Source organism: Brienomyrus brachyistius, chromosome 14 (genome assembly GCF_023856365.1).
Source record: "Brienomyrus brachyistius isolate T26 chromosome 14, BBRACH_0.4, whole genome shotgun sequence".
NCBI lineage: Eukaryota > Metazoa > Chordata > Actinopteri > Osteoglossiformes > Mormyridae > Brienomyrus > Brienomyrus brachyistius.
The window spans coordinates 10,180,124-10,196,660 of record NC_064546.1 but is presented as its reverse complement, the minus strand read 5'-3'; the positions used below and the strand labels follow the sequence as shown (position 1 = coordinate 10,196,660).

At 40.3% G+C, this 16,537-nt stretch overlaps 1 protein-coding gene across 1 annotated transcript; it reads left to right on the top strand.

Annotated features, from left to right (window-relative positions):
• The first annotated feature begins 1,812 nt into the window (after nucleotides 1-1,812).
• LOC125708074 (dnaJ homolog subfamily C member 27-like) lies at nucleotides 1,813-10,032 on the top strand. The gene is made up of 7 exons (XM_048975585.1): nucleotides 1,813-2,625; nucleotides 2,724-2,806; nucleotides 3,213-3,282; nucleotides 4,130-4,294; nucleotides 4,659-4,781; nucleotides 6,988-7,148; nucleotides 8,298-10,032. The coding sequence occupies exons 1-7, from the start codon at nucleotides 2,542-2,544 to the stop codon at nucleotides 8,428-8,430; spliced, it is 819 nt and encodes a 272-aa protein (XP_048831542.1). The 5' UTR covers nucleotides 1,813-2,541; the 3' UTR covers nucleotides 8,431-10,032.
• Nucleotides 10,033-16,537: the final 6,505 nt, after the last annotated feature.

Genomic DNA, 16,537 nt, shown 5'->3' with positions numbered 1-16,537 from the left:
ACCCAGACATTGAAAGTAGGTTGGCACATGGTCCCCATAATGTCCGTGGGACGTTGGTTTTACGTTGGCCACAGGGAATTGCACACATTTGCTTATCACTACTTGGGCCGTCGTTATGTCCGACATTCTACCAACGTTGGGCCAACGTTAAATGTTAGCTGGGAAACACTATTTAAACACATGTATTAGATATAAACCGCAAAACTGTTAATATTCTGTATCCAAACTGGACAGTCCGCCTTCTACATAGCTCTCTTGTTTGCTTATGCTCCTGCCTTAACTGTGCGGTTTGCTAGAGCATGGGAAAAACAAGATTAGTGTGTCGGGTCGCTCACCGATGCCAACACAACGGTCCACCAGATTGCTACAGTCTAGCACCAGCCTGCGAGAGCCCAGCAGGGTGAACATGGGCATCTCTCCAGTACACACTGGCAACCGGGATGCTCAACCATCCTCTCGGGACCAGAACTCACCCAGCAGCTTGAAGCCTGCTGTGCTGTTTGCATTTGGTCCGAGGAGATCCCCGGAGTGACCTTCAGTCAGTAGAACTCAATAATGAAAACAACAGGGAGTATTTGGGAACAGCGGCGTCAGCGTTGACAGACAGGCCCCTCACACAGCTAGTGCCCCCCCCTCCCCCTCGCTCTCTTTCTTTCGCTCTCTCTCTCTCTGCTGAGCTCTCACTCCGGCTGGGGGAACAAGCCTGCGATAGCCCGGTTCATTATCGATTCACAGTGAAGAATCAGCACGAGCTTTGGTTCTCAGCACATTTAGACTCCCGGGGGTGATGTACCGCTAACAGCTCGTTTTAAAAAGCCGCGGAATTTGTAAACAAGCGGTCCATGGGAAAAATTTGCATCATCAAAGAAACAGATGTTAATTTTTTTATGACGTTTATGAGAACCGTGAGGGAATACCAAAATAAGGTTTTGCCCACAAAACAAACCAGCCACACATTCATCTTCCAACCTCTTATCCAGTGGTACTCAAACTTTGTCCTCGGGAAAACAAGCAGGACAGTGGGTCCCGAGAACCGAGTTTGAGAACCACTGCAATACACTGTTGTGTGGGAGCGGTCTGCACCTGTCCCAGGCAGTAGAGGGCGCAATTAAGGCAGGGACACCCTGATGGGTGAACAATATTTAAGACAGGCACTGATACGAAAACTCAAATATTAATACAAGATAGGCCTACAGTAAAAAAAAAAAAAAATGTGAGAACTAATATATATTCCAGCATTGTTTCAAAAAAAGTATTTCATGAGAATATCGAACAACTTAACTCGTAGAATTTCATAATCTGCCAGCTGCCTTGGATAGATACAATACACGGGTATAGAATAATTAAATGAATAATTAAAATTATCATAACTATAATTATTTTGAAGCATGGTGTTTGTATAAAAATATTTCGGTGTAGCAATAATAGAATCTTCCACCTGTAGTCCAAAAACATGCGGCAAAATGAACGCTTATCAATAAATTGCCCGTAATGCGTGAGGCTGTGCCCTGCGATGATCTAGAGTGGCATTCACAGGGCGCGCCCTGGGCATCCTATGATAGTATTCAGACTCAGTGCAACCCTGTACTGAATAAGTAGTTATAGGTGCAGAAATACAAATAGACATACAAACAATTGTGTTCTAGAAATACGACTTATTAAAATATCGACTTATTAAAATATTTAAGTCACCAGCAGGGGGCAGACCTACCACTCACAAAAACATGACAACTTTCTAAGAAGGACAAGCAGAAAATGATCCGTATGGAAGTATGGGAGGTGTATGTTGCAGATATGTTGCAGATTATCCAGACTTGTAGATTGTAGCAAATCTAAAAGACAACAGGCTATAATAAAGCCATTTAATAAATGTTTACATTTTCTCTTAACCTCGGATGCTCTTTGGTGCCCTCCGTAGATGGTGTCGCCAACGACTGTAAATATTTGCTGTAAAAAAGATGGGAGTTATAGATTCTACTGGTCTCGTGTGTCATTCTAGCCTTATTAGTTTGTTTTCTTTAGTTTTTAAAAGTAGAATAATATGAGTTGTTTGGGTTTATTTATTTCTCTTTATTAGGGGTTCAACTTGCGCTAGTGACGAATCTGTGATATCCACTGCGTAATTGCTATTATATTTATCATAATAAACATAATAAACAATGTGATCTTATATATTTTGGTGGGAGGAAGAAATCTAAGGATATTTGTGTGCTTATTTTGATAAAAAGAGGAAATGGTTATCGTTACTTATAAGTATTTGTGTTGAATCTGCTTTAGTGAATCGGGAGATGCAAAAGGGGAGAGCGGATGAAAACATAAACGGAGAGGAATTGCTAACGCTGCTGTTACTGACAATGTAGCCGGCTGCAATGAAACCGTTTAATGGGTAACGTTAGCGAGTCATTTAACATTTCACAGACACAGAGCGCTATTTGGGCTGGCTAGATGGCTGCTTCCCTTCCTAGTTAAATCTGGTTAGTCGGCGAGCTGTTCAGCTAAGCTAGTTTCCCGTAGTTTCTGTCAAACGTGTCTAATAGCGCCATGGAGACCAATTTACAGAAGAGACGGGAAACTAAATCCCTCCGTGTGAAAGTCATCAGCTTGGGAAATGCAGAGGTGGGAAAGGTAAAGCTGTCTTACAGTAACCAATGTCGCCAGATCTGCAGGAATATAAAACTGCTTTTTATTGGTAATATGATATAAATGTTTTGCTGTCTTTGCAGAGTTGCATTATTAAACGGTACTGTGAAAAGAGGTTCGTACCTAAATACCTCGCCACAATCGGCATAGACTACGGTGTTACAAAGTAAGTCTCATTTTATAAACTGCTGCAATATAAAAAAAGAAGGGTCTAAATTTATGTTGTCCGTTTAAACTTTTTGAAGTGACACTGGCATGATCATTGCTAATTCTTTCTTTGGGTATTCTATACGTTTACCACCCATATTATTGAAATCCATAATAGATACTTTTACATTTATAACTAAATGAAGTAACAGTTAAATTTTTAATTTAATAAATATTATCTCAAAATCCATATTCTTTGTTCGATCAGTCGGAATCTAGGAACATTTTTTAATTTATTGCTACGGATTGTATTATGATGTAGTCAAAATGAAATCAAGCCATGCAGTTGATCTATTACAGTGCATAACCACTTATTTGTCATGATTCAATTACTCTTTTTTTTTATCTCTCTCTCAATTAATCAGAGTTCAAGTTCGGGACCGTGAGATGAAAGTCAATATTTTTGACATGGCAGGGCACCCCTTCTTTTATGAGGTCAGTCTCAGGATGTTACTGTTTTATTGCCTGGCATTGTTCACAAGGTTGCCATGATACGTTGTTACCGCCTTAAGCAGCGCTATGAAGCTGATATCGGCTGTCTTTTGGTCATATTTTTCCCGTGAGATATCACCAGCCCATTAGACAATTTTTACCTTTATTATTCTGGGTTATTTTTATGTAGACTTGCTTGTAAAAAAAAAGGTGAAGGTGACTTGAATTTACAGGATATGTCTGATATTAATTCACTAAAGGTATGTGCCTCTGTGTGCTGGGAGGCTATGCCTAAGATCAGAAGGGTGCTGGTTCACATCCCTGAGTCGGCGGTGTGATTTTACTGCTTTCTCAAAAAAATTGCACATCGTTTTACACAAAAAGGTAAATTAATAAAATGTTTAAAATTTAAGAACACTGCATATCTAAGAATGAAATAATGTATAGTGTACACGATGAGACATGCTGTCTTAGTTAATAGGCTATCCATCCATCCATTTTCCAAACCGCTTATCCTACTGGGTTGCGAGGGGTCCGGAGCCTATCCCGGAAGCAATGGGCACGAGGCAGGGAACAACCCAGGATGGGGGGCCAGCCCATCGCAGGGCACACTCACACCATTCACTCACACATGCACACCTACGGGCAGTTTATCAACTCCAATTAGCCTCAGCATGTTATTGGACCCCCCTAATATATATTATAATTATGGCCTTTGTCAACCCCTCCCCAGTACTGACTCCTTGGCTGTGATCTTGTCTTTGACTTGAAAGTCTTGGAATGTCCGCCAAAATGTCCTGTTTTTAAAATGTCCCTGAATCCGTTTTGTTCCTCGACATTGGTCCCGCAGGTACGGAATGAATTTTACAAGGACTCCCAGGGAGTCATCCTGGTGTACGACGTGGGGCTGAAGGAGAGCTTTGACTCCCTGGATGGCTGGCTGGATGAAATGAAGCAGGAGATTGGCTCTCAAACGAACATGGAGAACATCGTCTTTGTAGTGTGCGCTAATAAGGTTCTCCATTGTCCATTGTCTCTCTAATGCCTGTAGATTGCACCTTATTGACAGTGTGAGATGAAAGAGAAGGTCAATGGTTAGAAGAGCAAGCAGGAGGAACAAATACCAAAAACAAGTAGAAAATTCCTGAGTAATGGTAAAGTCTTAGAATAACAGTGTATTGTATCTAGTACTTAAATCCTCAGTCTGTTTGATTAAGCAAAGATCACTGCCCTTTGTTTTTACAGTAACAGGTGGTTCTCTCTTATATTGCATGTTCTTATGTGTCTTATTGCATTTTGCCTTTCATGAGGCTTCCCTATAATGCTCCATTGTTCCTCATGGCAGAGTAGCAGGATCATAAGTTATGTCGTTTTCACAGGTGGATCTGGCAAAGCGACGAGTGGTGGATGAGAGCGAGGGCCGACTGTGGGCAGAGAGCAGGGGATTCTTCTACTTTGAGACCTCAGCACAGAGTGGAGAGGGCATCAATGAGATGTTCCAGGTAGATTTCAGGTGTACAGATCGGTAGCAAAATGCGTGTCTGCCTTCAACAAATAGTATGGATGTTAGGGTCCTGTCAATGTTGTGGGATTGTGTGTTTAGGCGGGTGGGGGGTTTATGGCTGATTCGATCCCTGCTAATGTTGAATCCAAACCTGTTTATGCATTTATCTTGTATTGTCTTTGCAGGCCGCAGTGCGGCTCAGCAGGTTAGGCCTCTGTGCCTGTGATTAGAAGGTCGCTAGTTTGAGTCCCATCCTTGGCAGAATTGTTACATGTCTGTTAGGCTCTTAACTCCCTGACATGTTTCAGTGGCACCAGATAAATAGCTTTGCTCTCAGTTGTACCTGATTGTGTGTGTGTGTGTGTGTGTGTGTGTGTGTGTGTGTGTGTGTGTGTCTTTGTCAAAGGAGAGCATGATCAGATGTGTGAAAATAACAAACAATACATCATTTCAAAATACCTATTTTTAATGGCTGAAGGTATTTTCTGAAGAGAAGACAAAATTCTATAAGAATATTGAAGCACCTTTTTTGCAATTCTCTAAAATTAGTAGCTCATGTCTCATAGAGTGTAAGTTTGTTATATCCCTTTACATTACCCAGTGAAATGTAGAGTACTGCATAGAAAGAGTAGCATCCGCAGCACCATATTAATTTTTAGCAATATTGGTATTTGCGTTTCATGAACTGGGTCATTTGGCACACAGCACAAAAAAAATGGCTTAGATAGACAGAATAGGTAGCGCAACACATTTAACTTTGGGTAGAAACTTGTTAAATCAGTCATTAAAAAAACCTTCATGTAATACACTCTGTAACAGGAACATGCGTTACAGATTCAATGTAAGGGAAGTGTTAAAAACAATTTTTTTGATGTGTCAATGTTTCCCTAATGGCAGATAAATGTATTCGTAAGTGTGTGTGGTTTAATTCCAGTAATGATGGGATTATACACGGGGTGGACAAAACACGGGAAACGCTAGACAATATTACTATGAAAGATATAATAATGCGGAGTAGGGGCACTCTTCGACTTTTGCGTTTGGCATTATGTCGTCGTGATGTTTGACTTTTCCCTTTGACACGTTAAATAGTTGTGCGGTTTTTATAACTGATGCACCTGCAGCTCAAGCACCAACTCTTTGACGTCTTTGGAACTCTGCTCGGGATTTGCATATCAAAGTGCTAATTTCCAAACCTCTTTTATAGCTGACAGATACTGTTAATTGCCGTTCAGCCCAATATGACTCACTTTAATAACTGCGTTTGTAATTGATTTAGTTATTTCAAAGTTTTTTTTTTCCATGTGATGTTTCCATTATTTTTTCCAACCTTGCATAATCCAGTAGGAAGGCAGCTGTCTGTGTACAGCTTTCATGGTGTGTGTGTGTGTGTGTGTGTGTGTGCGTGCGTGAGTGTGTGTGTGTTCATCAAATGTCCCCACAATGTGATAAAAAAAAAAATTATTTTGGCATTATTCTTTGACAACCATTTTTCCATCCCGACGAGGGGAAATTCAATTTCATAAAAATCTGTCACTGCAATCAAAAAATTAAAAATGCCAAAAGCCTTATATTTTGTTTATTTAAATATGATTAAGGTTTGGGCTGGATGGGGCTTAAGGTTGTCATTGTTGGGATTACGGTCCTGCTCATAGAAAGGAATGGATGGTCTCCATAAAGATATGAGTACAGGTGTGTGTGTGTGTGTGTGTGTGTGTGTGTGTGTGTGTGAGCAGGTATACCTTGCCTTTGGGGACACAATGTCCCCACAACGTGATGAATACCGATTTTTTTCCCATATGAGAAAACTCAGTTTAATAAAAATCTGTGACTGCAATGCAAAGTCTTAAAATACAAAAACTCTTGTATTTTGCTTGGTTACTTATGGTTAATGGTTAGGGCTGGGTAGGGGTTAAGGTTATCATAGTTAGCGTTAGCATTTTTCCCATGGAAATGAATGAGCGGTCCCCATAAACACATGTTTACCCAACGTGTATGTGTGTGTGTGTGTGTGTGTGTATGTGTGCATGCATGAGAGCGCACACAAGAATGTGATTATGTCATTTGTAATTAATGTTTAGTCAGTCACTTATAAATTTGAATGCTCAGCTATTGTAATAGGTAGTTTTAATAACAATCTAAGGGAATCCTCAAGCTTGATGTTTGAATATTCTTATTCTTACTCTTTTTATTGTCTTCTCTAGGCCTTCTTTTCTTCTATCACAGACATGTGTGAGAATGGGGGCAAACGGCCTGTAATGGAGGCCAGCCTGGGCTTCACCAGGGAGCAGGCTGATACCATCCGCAGGATCCGTAGTAGCAAAGACAGCTGGGATATGCTTGGGGTCAAGCCCGGTGCCACCAAGTGAGTAAGAGGCCGGGGAAAGTCCCCTTTTGTGTGTTCTGTATCTCCAGAACACAGCAGGGAACTCGCTTCAAGAGGTTGATACAAACCCTTATCTTATAAGGATATACATCTTATAGTTACATGTAGTTGACTTGTATGACTGGATTCTGTACAGGGTCTGAGTTATAGGTATAGTTGGAAAGTTCAGGTCCAGAAAATTCAAATCCAGACCGAGATTTTGATTCAACCAACCAGTTGTGCATAAAGAATCAGTGACAGAGTATTGAAGTTGTTGGTTGAAACAAAACCGTCGTCTGGATTTGTATTTTGTAGACCTGAACTTTCCACCTCTGGTTATATGTTCAGAGCAAAAATTAATTGAACATGGGTAGATACTTAAACTGAAATCATTACCAAAGAGAATAACTACTGACTTTTGTCTGCCATTGTTATTGTATAGTCTCATAAGGTGGTTCTCCGCTAGTGGGTTGCAGCCCAAAAGTGGGTTGCATAACCACGTTCTTTGGGTTATGGATTGTGTGGTTAAAAAAATTTATCTCAATTGTACAAACAAATCTTTTTTGTTTGTTTGTTTTACTTTTGTTTTACAGTAAATACAAACAAAATGCTTGGGGTCATGACTTAATGACAGAGGAATAATGCTGGTTGCGAGGCTACTCCAGTTGAGAATCACTGATTTTAATATATGCACACACATGCCTAAATATGTGGCGCAATTAAACATCTTTCTTTGTTTTTCAGACACCACCCTGAAAAATAGTTTAAATTCTAAATGGTGCTACTAATTCTAGTGCTTGTAATTTCAGCGATGCCTGTACCTTATTATGTACTGCAGTATTGTTATACATGCATGCATTTTCCCTGTCTGAAGCACGCTAATCATAAGTAGCTCCCAGAATGCATTGCTGCTGGAGGTGTAGGTGATGCCAGGACTGATAGGGGTAATCATCTGAATTAGAAGATTACAGGGCTTGGGTGTCTCATTAGTATCCAACTCCCAAGCTGATCAGCCCTGTTTATTCTAACGCGTCCTGTTCATATCTGAGAGAGGTTTCAGGCAATTTTAGTTTAAAACAATAATGGTCTATGTGTGTCTTAATGGCAGGGGTTTGCTAAGTCGCAACATCCTGTGGGTTTGTGTTTCAGGGAGGAGATCAACAAAGCGTACAGAAAGCTGGCTGTATTGCTGCACCCAGACAAATGCATGGCTCCGGGTAGTGAGGATGCCTTTAAGTCTGTGGTGAATGCTCGTACTTCACTTCTGAAGAACATCAAGTAGGAAACGTAACTGTTCTGACCCAAACCAGTTACCAGGCATAAAGATGAAGTCTACTCATCAATCCCTGATAGAAAAAATGAGAGTGAGAGGAGAGGAGAGGAGATTTTCTCACAGCTAATGCAGGAGTTGATCTTCTGCTGCTCTTGTGCCACTCTAGAGCAGTGTTTCCCAACCCGATCCTTGGGGATTGCCAGACGGTACATGTTTTTGCTCCAACCGAGAGCTGGTACAGAACAAAAATGTAGACTGTGGCAGGGGGCTGGGAGGGATCGAAAACATGGACTCTCTGGGGGTCCATGAGGATCGGGATGGGATACACTGCTCTAAAGTACTGTTTACAATAATGTTTATGATGTGAATTGAGTTATTTAATTTCAGTCATGTGAGTATATATAGCTGTTCTTTTTGAATTATTTAATTTTTGTTCATTTTGTTAAACCAACGCATGGTGTAAGGTATATAATACATTTTTATTTAGGTATTTATTCTGTTATCTGTCCTTATTTTTACTGAAGATCAGAAACACAATTAATTGCAAATATGCTTACAGACTTAGTGGTAAGTGTGGACCTCTGCCTTGTTCCATAATGATTGCGGTTATATTGCATGATAATACAGTGCAGTTCTTAGATGGAATTTATCTGCCTTTTGTCATTCCATGACATCTGAAAAGGAATACATGCTTTAGATAAACAGACCTATTTTCAGCAGTAATTATGGTTACCGAGTAGCTTAATAATAATAATAACGGTATTGTTTGTATGTTGTATGAAGGCATGGAGGCATCTAGTAATATATCTGTTTATTTTTCTGAAAAATATGTTGTACTTAATGTACACAGTACTAAGCTTGTGTGTGTCGATATTCATTTTCAAAATGCTATTGTGATGATTTTTTTTTCTTTTCTATTCACTGTTGTGTATGATCCTTCTCAACAAAGTTCTCTCAAAGTTCCTAACCAAAATTTAAAAAACTGGTCCTGACATTAACATTTTAAAATTAATAATAAGCTTGTAAAAAAAGAAAAGAAAAAAAAAAACTCCTCTTGGATACCAAGAGCATGTGGCTGGACAAGCCTTTACTTGTCATTAATTTCAGCATTTCAGAAATAATATTTTAACTATTGTTAGTTCGGTTTTTCTCTGTGCCTCTTGTCGAAGTTCATCCTGTTAAGTAGGTTTAGGACTACAGCTCTCTGCATGGTTTGGTATTAAAAACTGGCACGTTATATGCAATCAGTCCAATTTGGTTCATATGTCAGACAGCGCAGGCATGAGTCAGATAAGGATACATGAATATTATTGTGACCAAATGGATTCACTGACAATCGGTGCAGATGTGAATTTTGTTTATGATGATTGGTTATTTGGAAGTAATGCAAAGCCATTTATCATTCATTTACTGAGAGGAATAGAAATTATGCAGCTTTTAGTGTTGCCCGACAATTTAATACATGTAAATCGGATTATGTATTATGTAAATCTAATAGAAATATGTTGGATGACCTGAAAGCATATCCAATACATAAGAGTTTTTTTGTATTTTTTCTTGTAAAGTATTTTGTAGAACTGTAAATGTTTGAATACATGTTTGGATAATTTATGGCTTTTGAGTAAGTTGTTTTTAATACAAAAACATTGAGTTTCACAATTCATAATCTGCAGGGAATAGGTTGTTATAGTGAAATTAACTCATTGACAATAATAAACAACACGGTATACATTTCTGACCATTGTTACACTATGAGAATGTTTCAGGGTGTCAAGTCAGCATCCAGTATACAGTATTAATCCTTTATTAGAAAACGAACCGCATTGCATATTTAATTCAGGACGTAAAGATTAAATTATTGGTTTCATTTCACTTTGGATGTGGATCTGACTGTGGAAATTAGTATCTCATGTGAACACAAGCATATTTACTTATGAAGTATTTAACACAGTAAGTCCTGTGTTACAAATAACCAAATTTTTTTAGACATCTAAAAGGGTTAATAATGCATGTTTTCAACCAAAATTCATTGCATACATCCTTCCATCCGTTATCTACCTCTTATCCGAGGTCAGGGGCAGCAGTCTCAGAAGGGAAAATGCAGACTTCCCTCTCCCCGGCCACTTCATCCATCTCCTCCAGGGGAATCCCGAGACGTTCCCAGGCCAGCCGAGAGACGTAGTCCCTCCAGCGTGTCCTGGGCATTCCCTGGGGCCTCCTCCCATTAGGACATGCCCAGAACATCTCACCAGGGGGGTGTCCAGGAGGGATATTCAATTCCAGTGTGTCCAATCCGAACTCACCCGCCCTACTACTGTGATTATACAGAAATAAAAGGGGGGAGGAGGACACAGAAACAACAATGATAACAATAACAGACATTAATCACCATGGGGAGAGAAAAACAATAATAAAGGTGGGATGGAGAAAACAAAGTGTAGGGGAATGCAGAGTACAAACAACCATAACACACATAACATTCATTAAAAGGACAAAAACTACAAAACATTAATAGTAGGCCAATGATAACAATATAATAATGATATTGATCATTCAACCTCGTATGCGCCCATTCTTGTATGTGCAAGTGTAGATGTGATCTGATTTGTCATTGGATGTGCTGGTATTTGATGCCGTCGGGGGGCGAAATATTAATTCTAATATTTAAGAACATACAAAATACAAGTGCATTGTTTTGTATTGTTTCTGTAATCTTCATGTGTGTGTTGTCTTCTGTATGACATGATCGTTATCTTAAAGACTTAAAGCCTGAAATCTCCCAGGCTTGCCCCAGACATCTGGAGGCTTATTGCAGATTTAAGCATCGCGCTTCAGATCAGGCCAATAGATTCTCAAACGGAAGCAAGTCTTGAGACATTCCTTCAGCTGCTGACTCCTCATGGCTTTGGGCGTGCCCCTGTCCTGCAGGATTATCTCTCTCAGATTGTCCCTGTCTTCCCTCTGAAATAAGGGTTAAGTGAGCTTTCCAACCATCTGGTGCTAAGATTGAAGCTGTCCCAGTTTCCTGGAAAACATCTTGATGAGGTCTTGTACGAAATTCTGTCTTTATGCATTTTCCAACTCCCTTATTATTATAAATATTGCGTAACAGCGATGGTACTCCACGAAAATCTCATACGGGTGACTGTCGAAAGATGAAAGAAAATGGAGATAAAGGAAATGGAAACTCAACATTAACTTCAATTTCTTTTCTGACATATTATTTGAATAATTATGGCAATTTTGCCACCCTTTTAAAGAAAGTGACACCTTACACTTCTCATATTGATTAACTTACATTTTTTTTTTGTTTCTTTAACAAGGAAAGGGTGGCAGCAATGGATTTATGCTCGGGATTACAGGTGTGAGAGGTAAGCACATCTATGAAGCCAACATTTGTTTAGTTTACTAATTGTGTTGTGTGTTGTTGCATTAAGATGTTTAGATGGATCATATAAGCGCATTCTCAGTTTTTGTAACCTACTGTACAAATGTTTAAAAAAAGAAATAATTGAGCCAGAGAGGGTTTACCATTAATTACATCGATCTGCATTTTAATTTGAATTAATGCATTTTGTGGCTGTTGGTAGTTCCAGTTCAGCTGAATTTTTCAATGCTTATGTTTTAGTTTTTTTGCTTATTTGTAATGTAGTTTTACTGATTATGACTTGTTACAATGACTTTATTTAGTAAATGATTTTTACTTGAAATTAAAATTATGTATGAAACTGTTATAATACTTCATGTTAAAGGTAGTGTAAAGGTAGTGTAAAGATAACCACTGCACCACCATGCCGCCCCTAAAACTGATTCAGATTCTGACTATTAAAATAGCAAGAATAAGAAAATAATGTGATATAGTGGTTATTTTTGCATTTTGCCTTTTTTAAGCACACAAAATGGCAATGAATTAAATCCAGTACCCATGTCTAAGGTAAACTGTCTTTTTAAAGAATAATTTGGTTGGACATTAAGTATGTCCAGTATTGAAAACCATGAAGCTGCACTAGAAAAACAGTTTGGATGGATGTATCCATCTATAGACAGCATGTGCTCACTTCCCCAGCTGTTACTAAAGGGCTTCTGTACATGGGCATGAAAACAGCAGGCCTGTTCATCTACTCCCTGTCAGCCGGTGCCCAGAGGCAGGCCTTCCTCAAAACATGGCGCATGAAAACAGCAGGCCTGTTCATCCACTCCCTGTCAGCCGGTGCCCAGAGGCAGGCCTTCCTCAAAACATGGCGCATGAAAACAGCAGGCCTGTTCATCCACTCCCTGTCAGCCGGTGCCCAGAGGCAGGCCTTCCTCAAAACATGGCGCATGAAAACAGCAGGCCTGTTCATCCACTCCCTGTCAGCCGGTGCCCAGAGGCAGGCCTTCCTGGAAACATGGGGCAACATCGAAGGTCACCTCAAGTTAAAGAGGGAGAATCACAGACAGGTATATTTCCTGAGGTTGCCTGGCTCACTAGACACACAGGTCTAATATCTACACTCCAATAAAAGGATTATATAACAAGAATGAATTAATTTAATCATAATCATTATGTATCTTGGGATTTTATTTCCCCTTGGAGCAGTGGGCTTGAATGATTTTGCAAGTGCTTATGTTTTAAATTTTGTACAGTGATAATTTCCTCTGTAATTAACTCTATTCATTTTGTCATGCAATATTGCGAGGTTTTGGCGAAAGCTTTTCCAAAAATTGTGAAATTCGTTACTGACTGCAATAAGAGATGAATGACTACATATCCACTCTGATAACAGGACGAGTGCAGTTAAAAATGTGGAATGGGTGGTTTAATAACTGCCTTGCAACCAGTGTGTTAGAATACTGCCCATGATTTGTCGTGATATATACAGAGACGTTTACAGCTTTAAAAAGTCAAATAAAGGGGTGCAGCACATTTGAAAGTAACTCATATCTCTATGTGGATGCCTGTGCTCCACAGGAACGCTTGTTGCTATCTATCCTGCCTCGCTCTGTTGCTTTGGAGATGATAGCGGACATGAGCACTTTAGAAAACAAAGTACTGACCCAGCAGTTCCACAAGATTTGCATTCATCAGTTAATGGATGTAAGGTTCACTAAACAGCCAGGCTAGCACACGGACACAATATGATTTACTGTAAACAGCTTCAAAATAGTGTGTTGCTTTGCCATGGCAATCTTCCTCTCTGTCCTTCAGCATCCTTTTCTGCTGACATGAAGGGATTCGCCAGCCTGACCACGACTCTGTCTGCCCAGTTTGTGATCACACTGAGTGAGCTATTTGGACCCTTTATCCACCTGGCAGAGGTATGAATCCAGTGACTTGATGGGTTCATCAGCACGAGAACACCCAGTGAGTCACTGCACCTACAATAGAGCTGATGACCTGTAGGTTACCAGTTCAAGAGACAACAAAATACTGCCCCAGCTCGGTACATGACATAAATAAATAGCATGGTTGAGCTAAAAACTGTAAGCTATGTAAGTCACTTTAGACTTCATAAATACTGAAGGGGGACGGTATGGTGGTGCAGTGGTTAGCACTGTTGCCTCACACCTCTGGGACCCAGGTTCGAGTCTCCGCCTGGGTCACATGTGTGTGGAGTTTGCATGTTCTCCCCATGTCGTCGTGGGGTTTCCTCCGGGTACTCCGGTTTCCCCCCACAGTCCAAGAACATGCTGAGGCTAATTGGACTTGTTAAGTTTCCCATAGGTGTGCGTGTGTGAGTGTCCCCTGCGATGGGCTGGCCCCCCATCCTGGGTTGTTCCCTGCCTCGTGCCCATTGCTTCCAGGATAGGGACCCCCCACAACCCAGTAGGATAAGCGGTTTGGAAAATGGATGGATGAATGGAATACTGAAGGATGCTAGTGACTATTTGTTTTCAAGCTGGTTTTGAGGTATATGAACACAGATGGAGGTCAAAATAAATGTTCTAATTCTGGTTAATGGATGCATGCGTTTTTCAAGTAGTTAGCAGATGCTCCAGATCAAAGGTGACCTGTTTAATTGGGGCAACAGCACTGTGCAGTGATCTAGCACTGGAATCAGCCTTTTTTGAGACGCTCAGTTGCTTAAATGTCAAATCTCCCTCTGACCTGTATAATCCTACCTGTCGGGAAATTTACTCACCCGATGCTTTTATCTAAGGTGACTAACTGAAGAGTTACAACTTGCGTATGTTTCCTGGACTCTGAACCTGCAAATTTGCATTGGTAGCACAATATTCTACTTGTTGAGCTACTGGAGCAGATGAAGAGTGCTCTGGTAATATAATCATGTAATCCCAATAATTCTGTAGCCCACCCAGGCTTTCAAAGCTGGAGCCAGACCTACTTTCAGGTAGCTTGGACTGGCAATACACCCGTGTTACAGCACTTAATCATTCTGCATGATGTTCCTGGGGGATCAAAAGATACTGTTTCTCTTCAAAAATTAGGTCCTTTCATCCATCCTTTATGAAGTAAAAATGTTTTCTAGATCAAGACTGTGAATGTATGATGCAATTTTGCATTAATACTCTGGTTAACATTCAAATTCTAATGCCCCACATTGTATAGAATCACATTTCAAAATAATAATAATTTTACAAAATTCTTTTTTTTGTGCATTTCAGCTGTGTGATAGCAGACTTCATCAACTTAGTGGCTCCCCCTGGTGGACTCTTTTATTAACAGGTGTAAGCAATGAATGCATCACTGGTCATAGGTTTCACAATTCATAAAACTGTTAAATTTTCATCTGCCAATTGCATATACAGTTCTGTGCTGCATTGCTAAGTGGCAGGGCAGAATTCCTGGCTTTATGCATAGAAGATGTCTTTCCTCTCAGGTGTGTGAATGGAAAGCTGAAGCATGACGTGGACATGTGGAACGGGATTCACTCTGGCTGCTTACTGTGGACTGGGCCTTCACAAATGGTATTTTGATGCCTGGTCTTGGGACATTGATATGGCCAACATGCTAGTGGCAGGAGACATCCAAGGGTGTTTTGCTTTTAAAAGCATCTAAGAAGCTATTCCATCTGAAGGCTACATTATATGTGAGACAAGCCAAACGTCCCCCACAAAGTGATAAGGCCCCTGTTATTTTGATATTGTGAGGAGCATTTTTCAGGTTCCCCAAGGATCTGTGCATGCAATCAATATATATCCATCCATCCATCCATTTTCCAAACCACTTATCCTCCTGGGTCACGGGGGGTCCAGAGCCTATCCCGGAAGCAATGGGCACGAGGCAGGGAACAACCCAGGATGGGGGGCCAACCCATCGCAGGGCACATTCACACACCATTCACTCACACAGGCACACCTACGGGCAATTTAGCAACTCCAATCAGCCTCATCATGTTTTTAGACTGTGGGGGGAAACCGGACTACCTGGAGGAAACCCCACGATGACATGGGGAGAACATGCAAACTCTGCACACATGTGACCCAGGCGGAGACTCGAACCTGGGTCCTTAGCAGTGTTGGTTTAGTAGATCATTTGTACTAATATATCAAATGTAAATATTAACACAATTAAGTGACTGATACTAAACATAAAACTTACTTTAACTTTAGCCTTTTATTTTTACTGTTGACAAATGTCAGAATATCATCGATTTAAATGCCATCAGGTGCATCAGAAGTCTCGCATATACACTCGAGATTATGTTGAGGCTACGAACCAGAGTACCTGGAGGAAACCCATGCAAACATCGGAATAACATGTAAACCCCATCAATATGGGTACCCAACCCAAATCTTTGCAGGTGTTATGTTACTTAGACACCCTCAGTAAACACAACTCTGAATGAAAAATTAAAGTTAGCCAGGTTGCAGCATTGTGTACCAGGGGCATTTGCTAGTGTTGTTCTTTAGTCCCACCCTCAAATATATGTAAGTGTAGATAGTGTGTTCTCATTCATTTTCATTAAACCCAGACCACCCCCCTAGTAAAGAATTAACCCCCCCCCCTTTCATAATTCTTCAGAGACAGGTATCATGTGTGGGGTGCCCCTTGCCCCCCACCCCACTTTCTATGAGCTAGGGCAATAGCAAGGACAAAAAATATATATATGATTGGCTTGGAAAGTGCATATAGAGGTCATGCAAAAATCTTGAAAAAGAACAATCGCTAAAA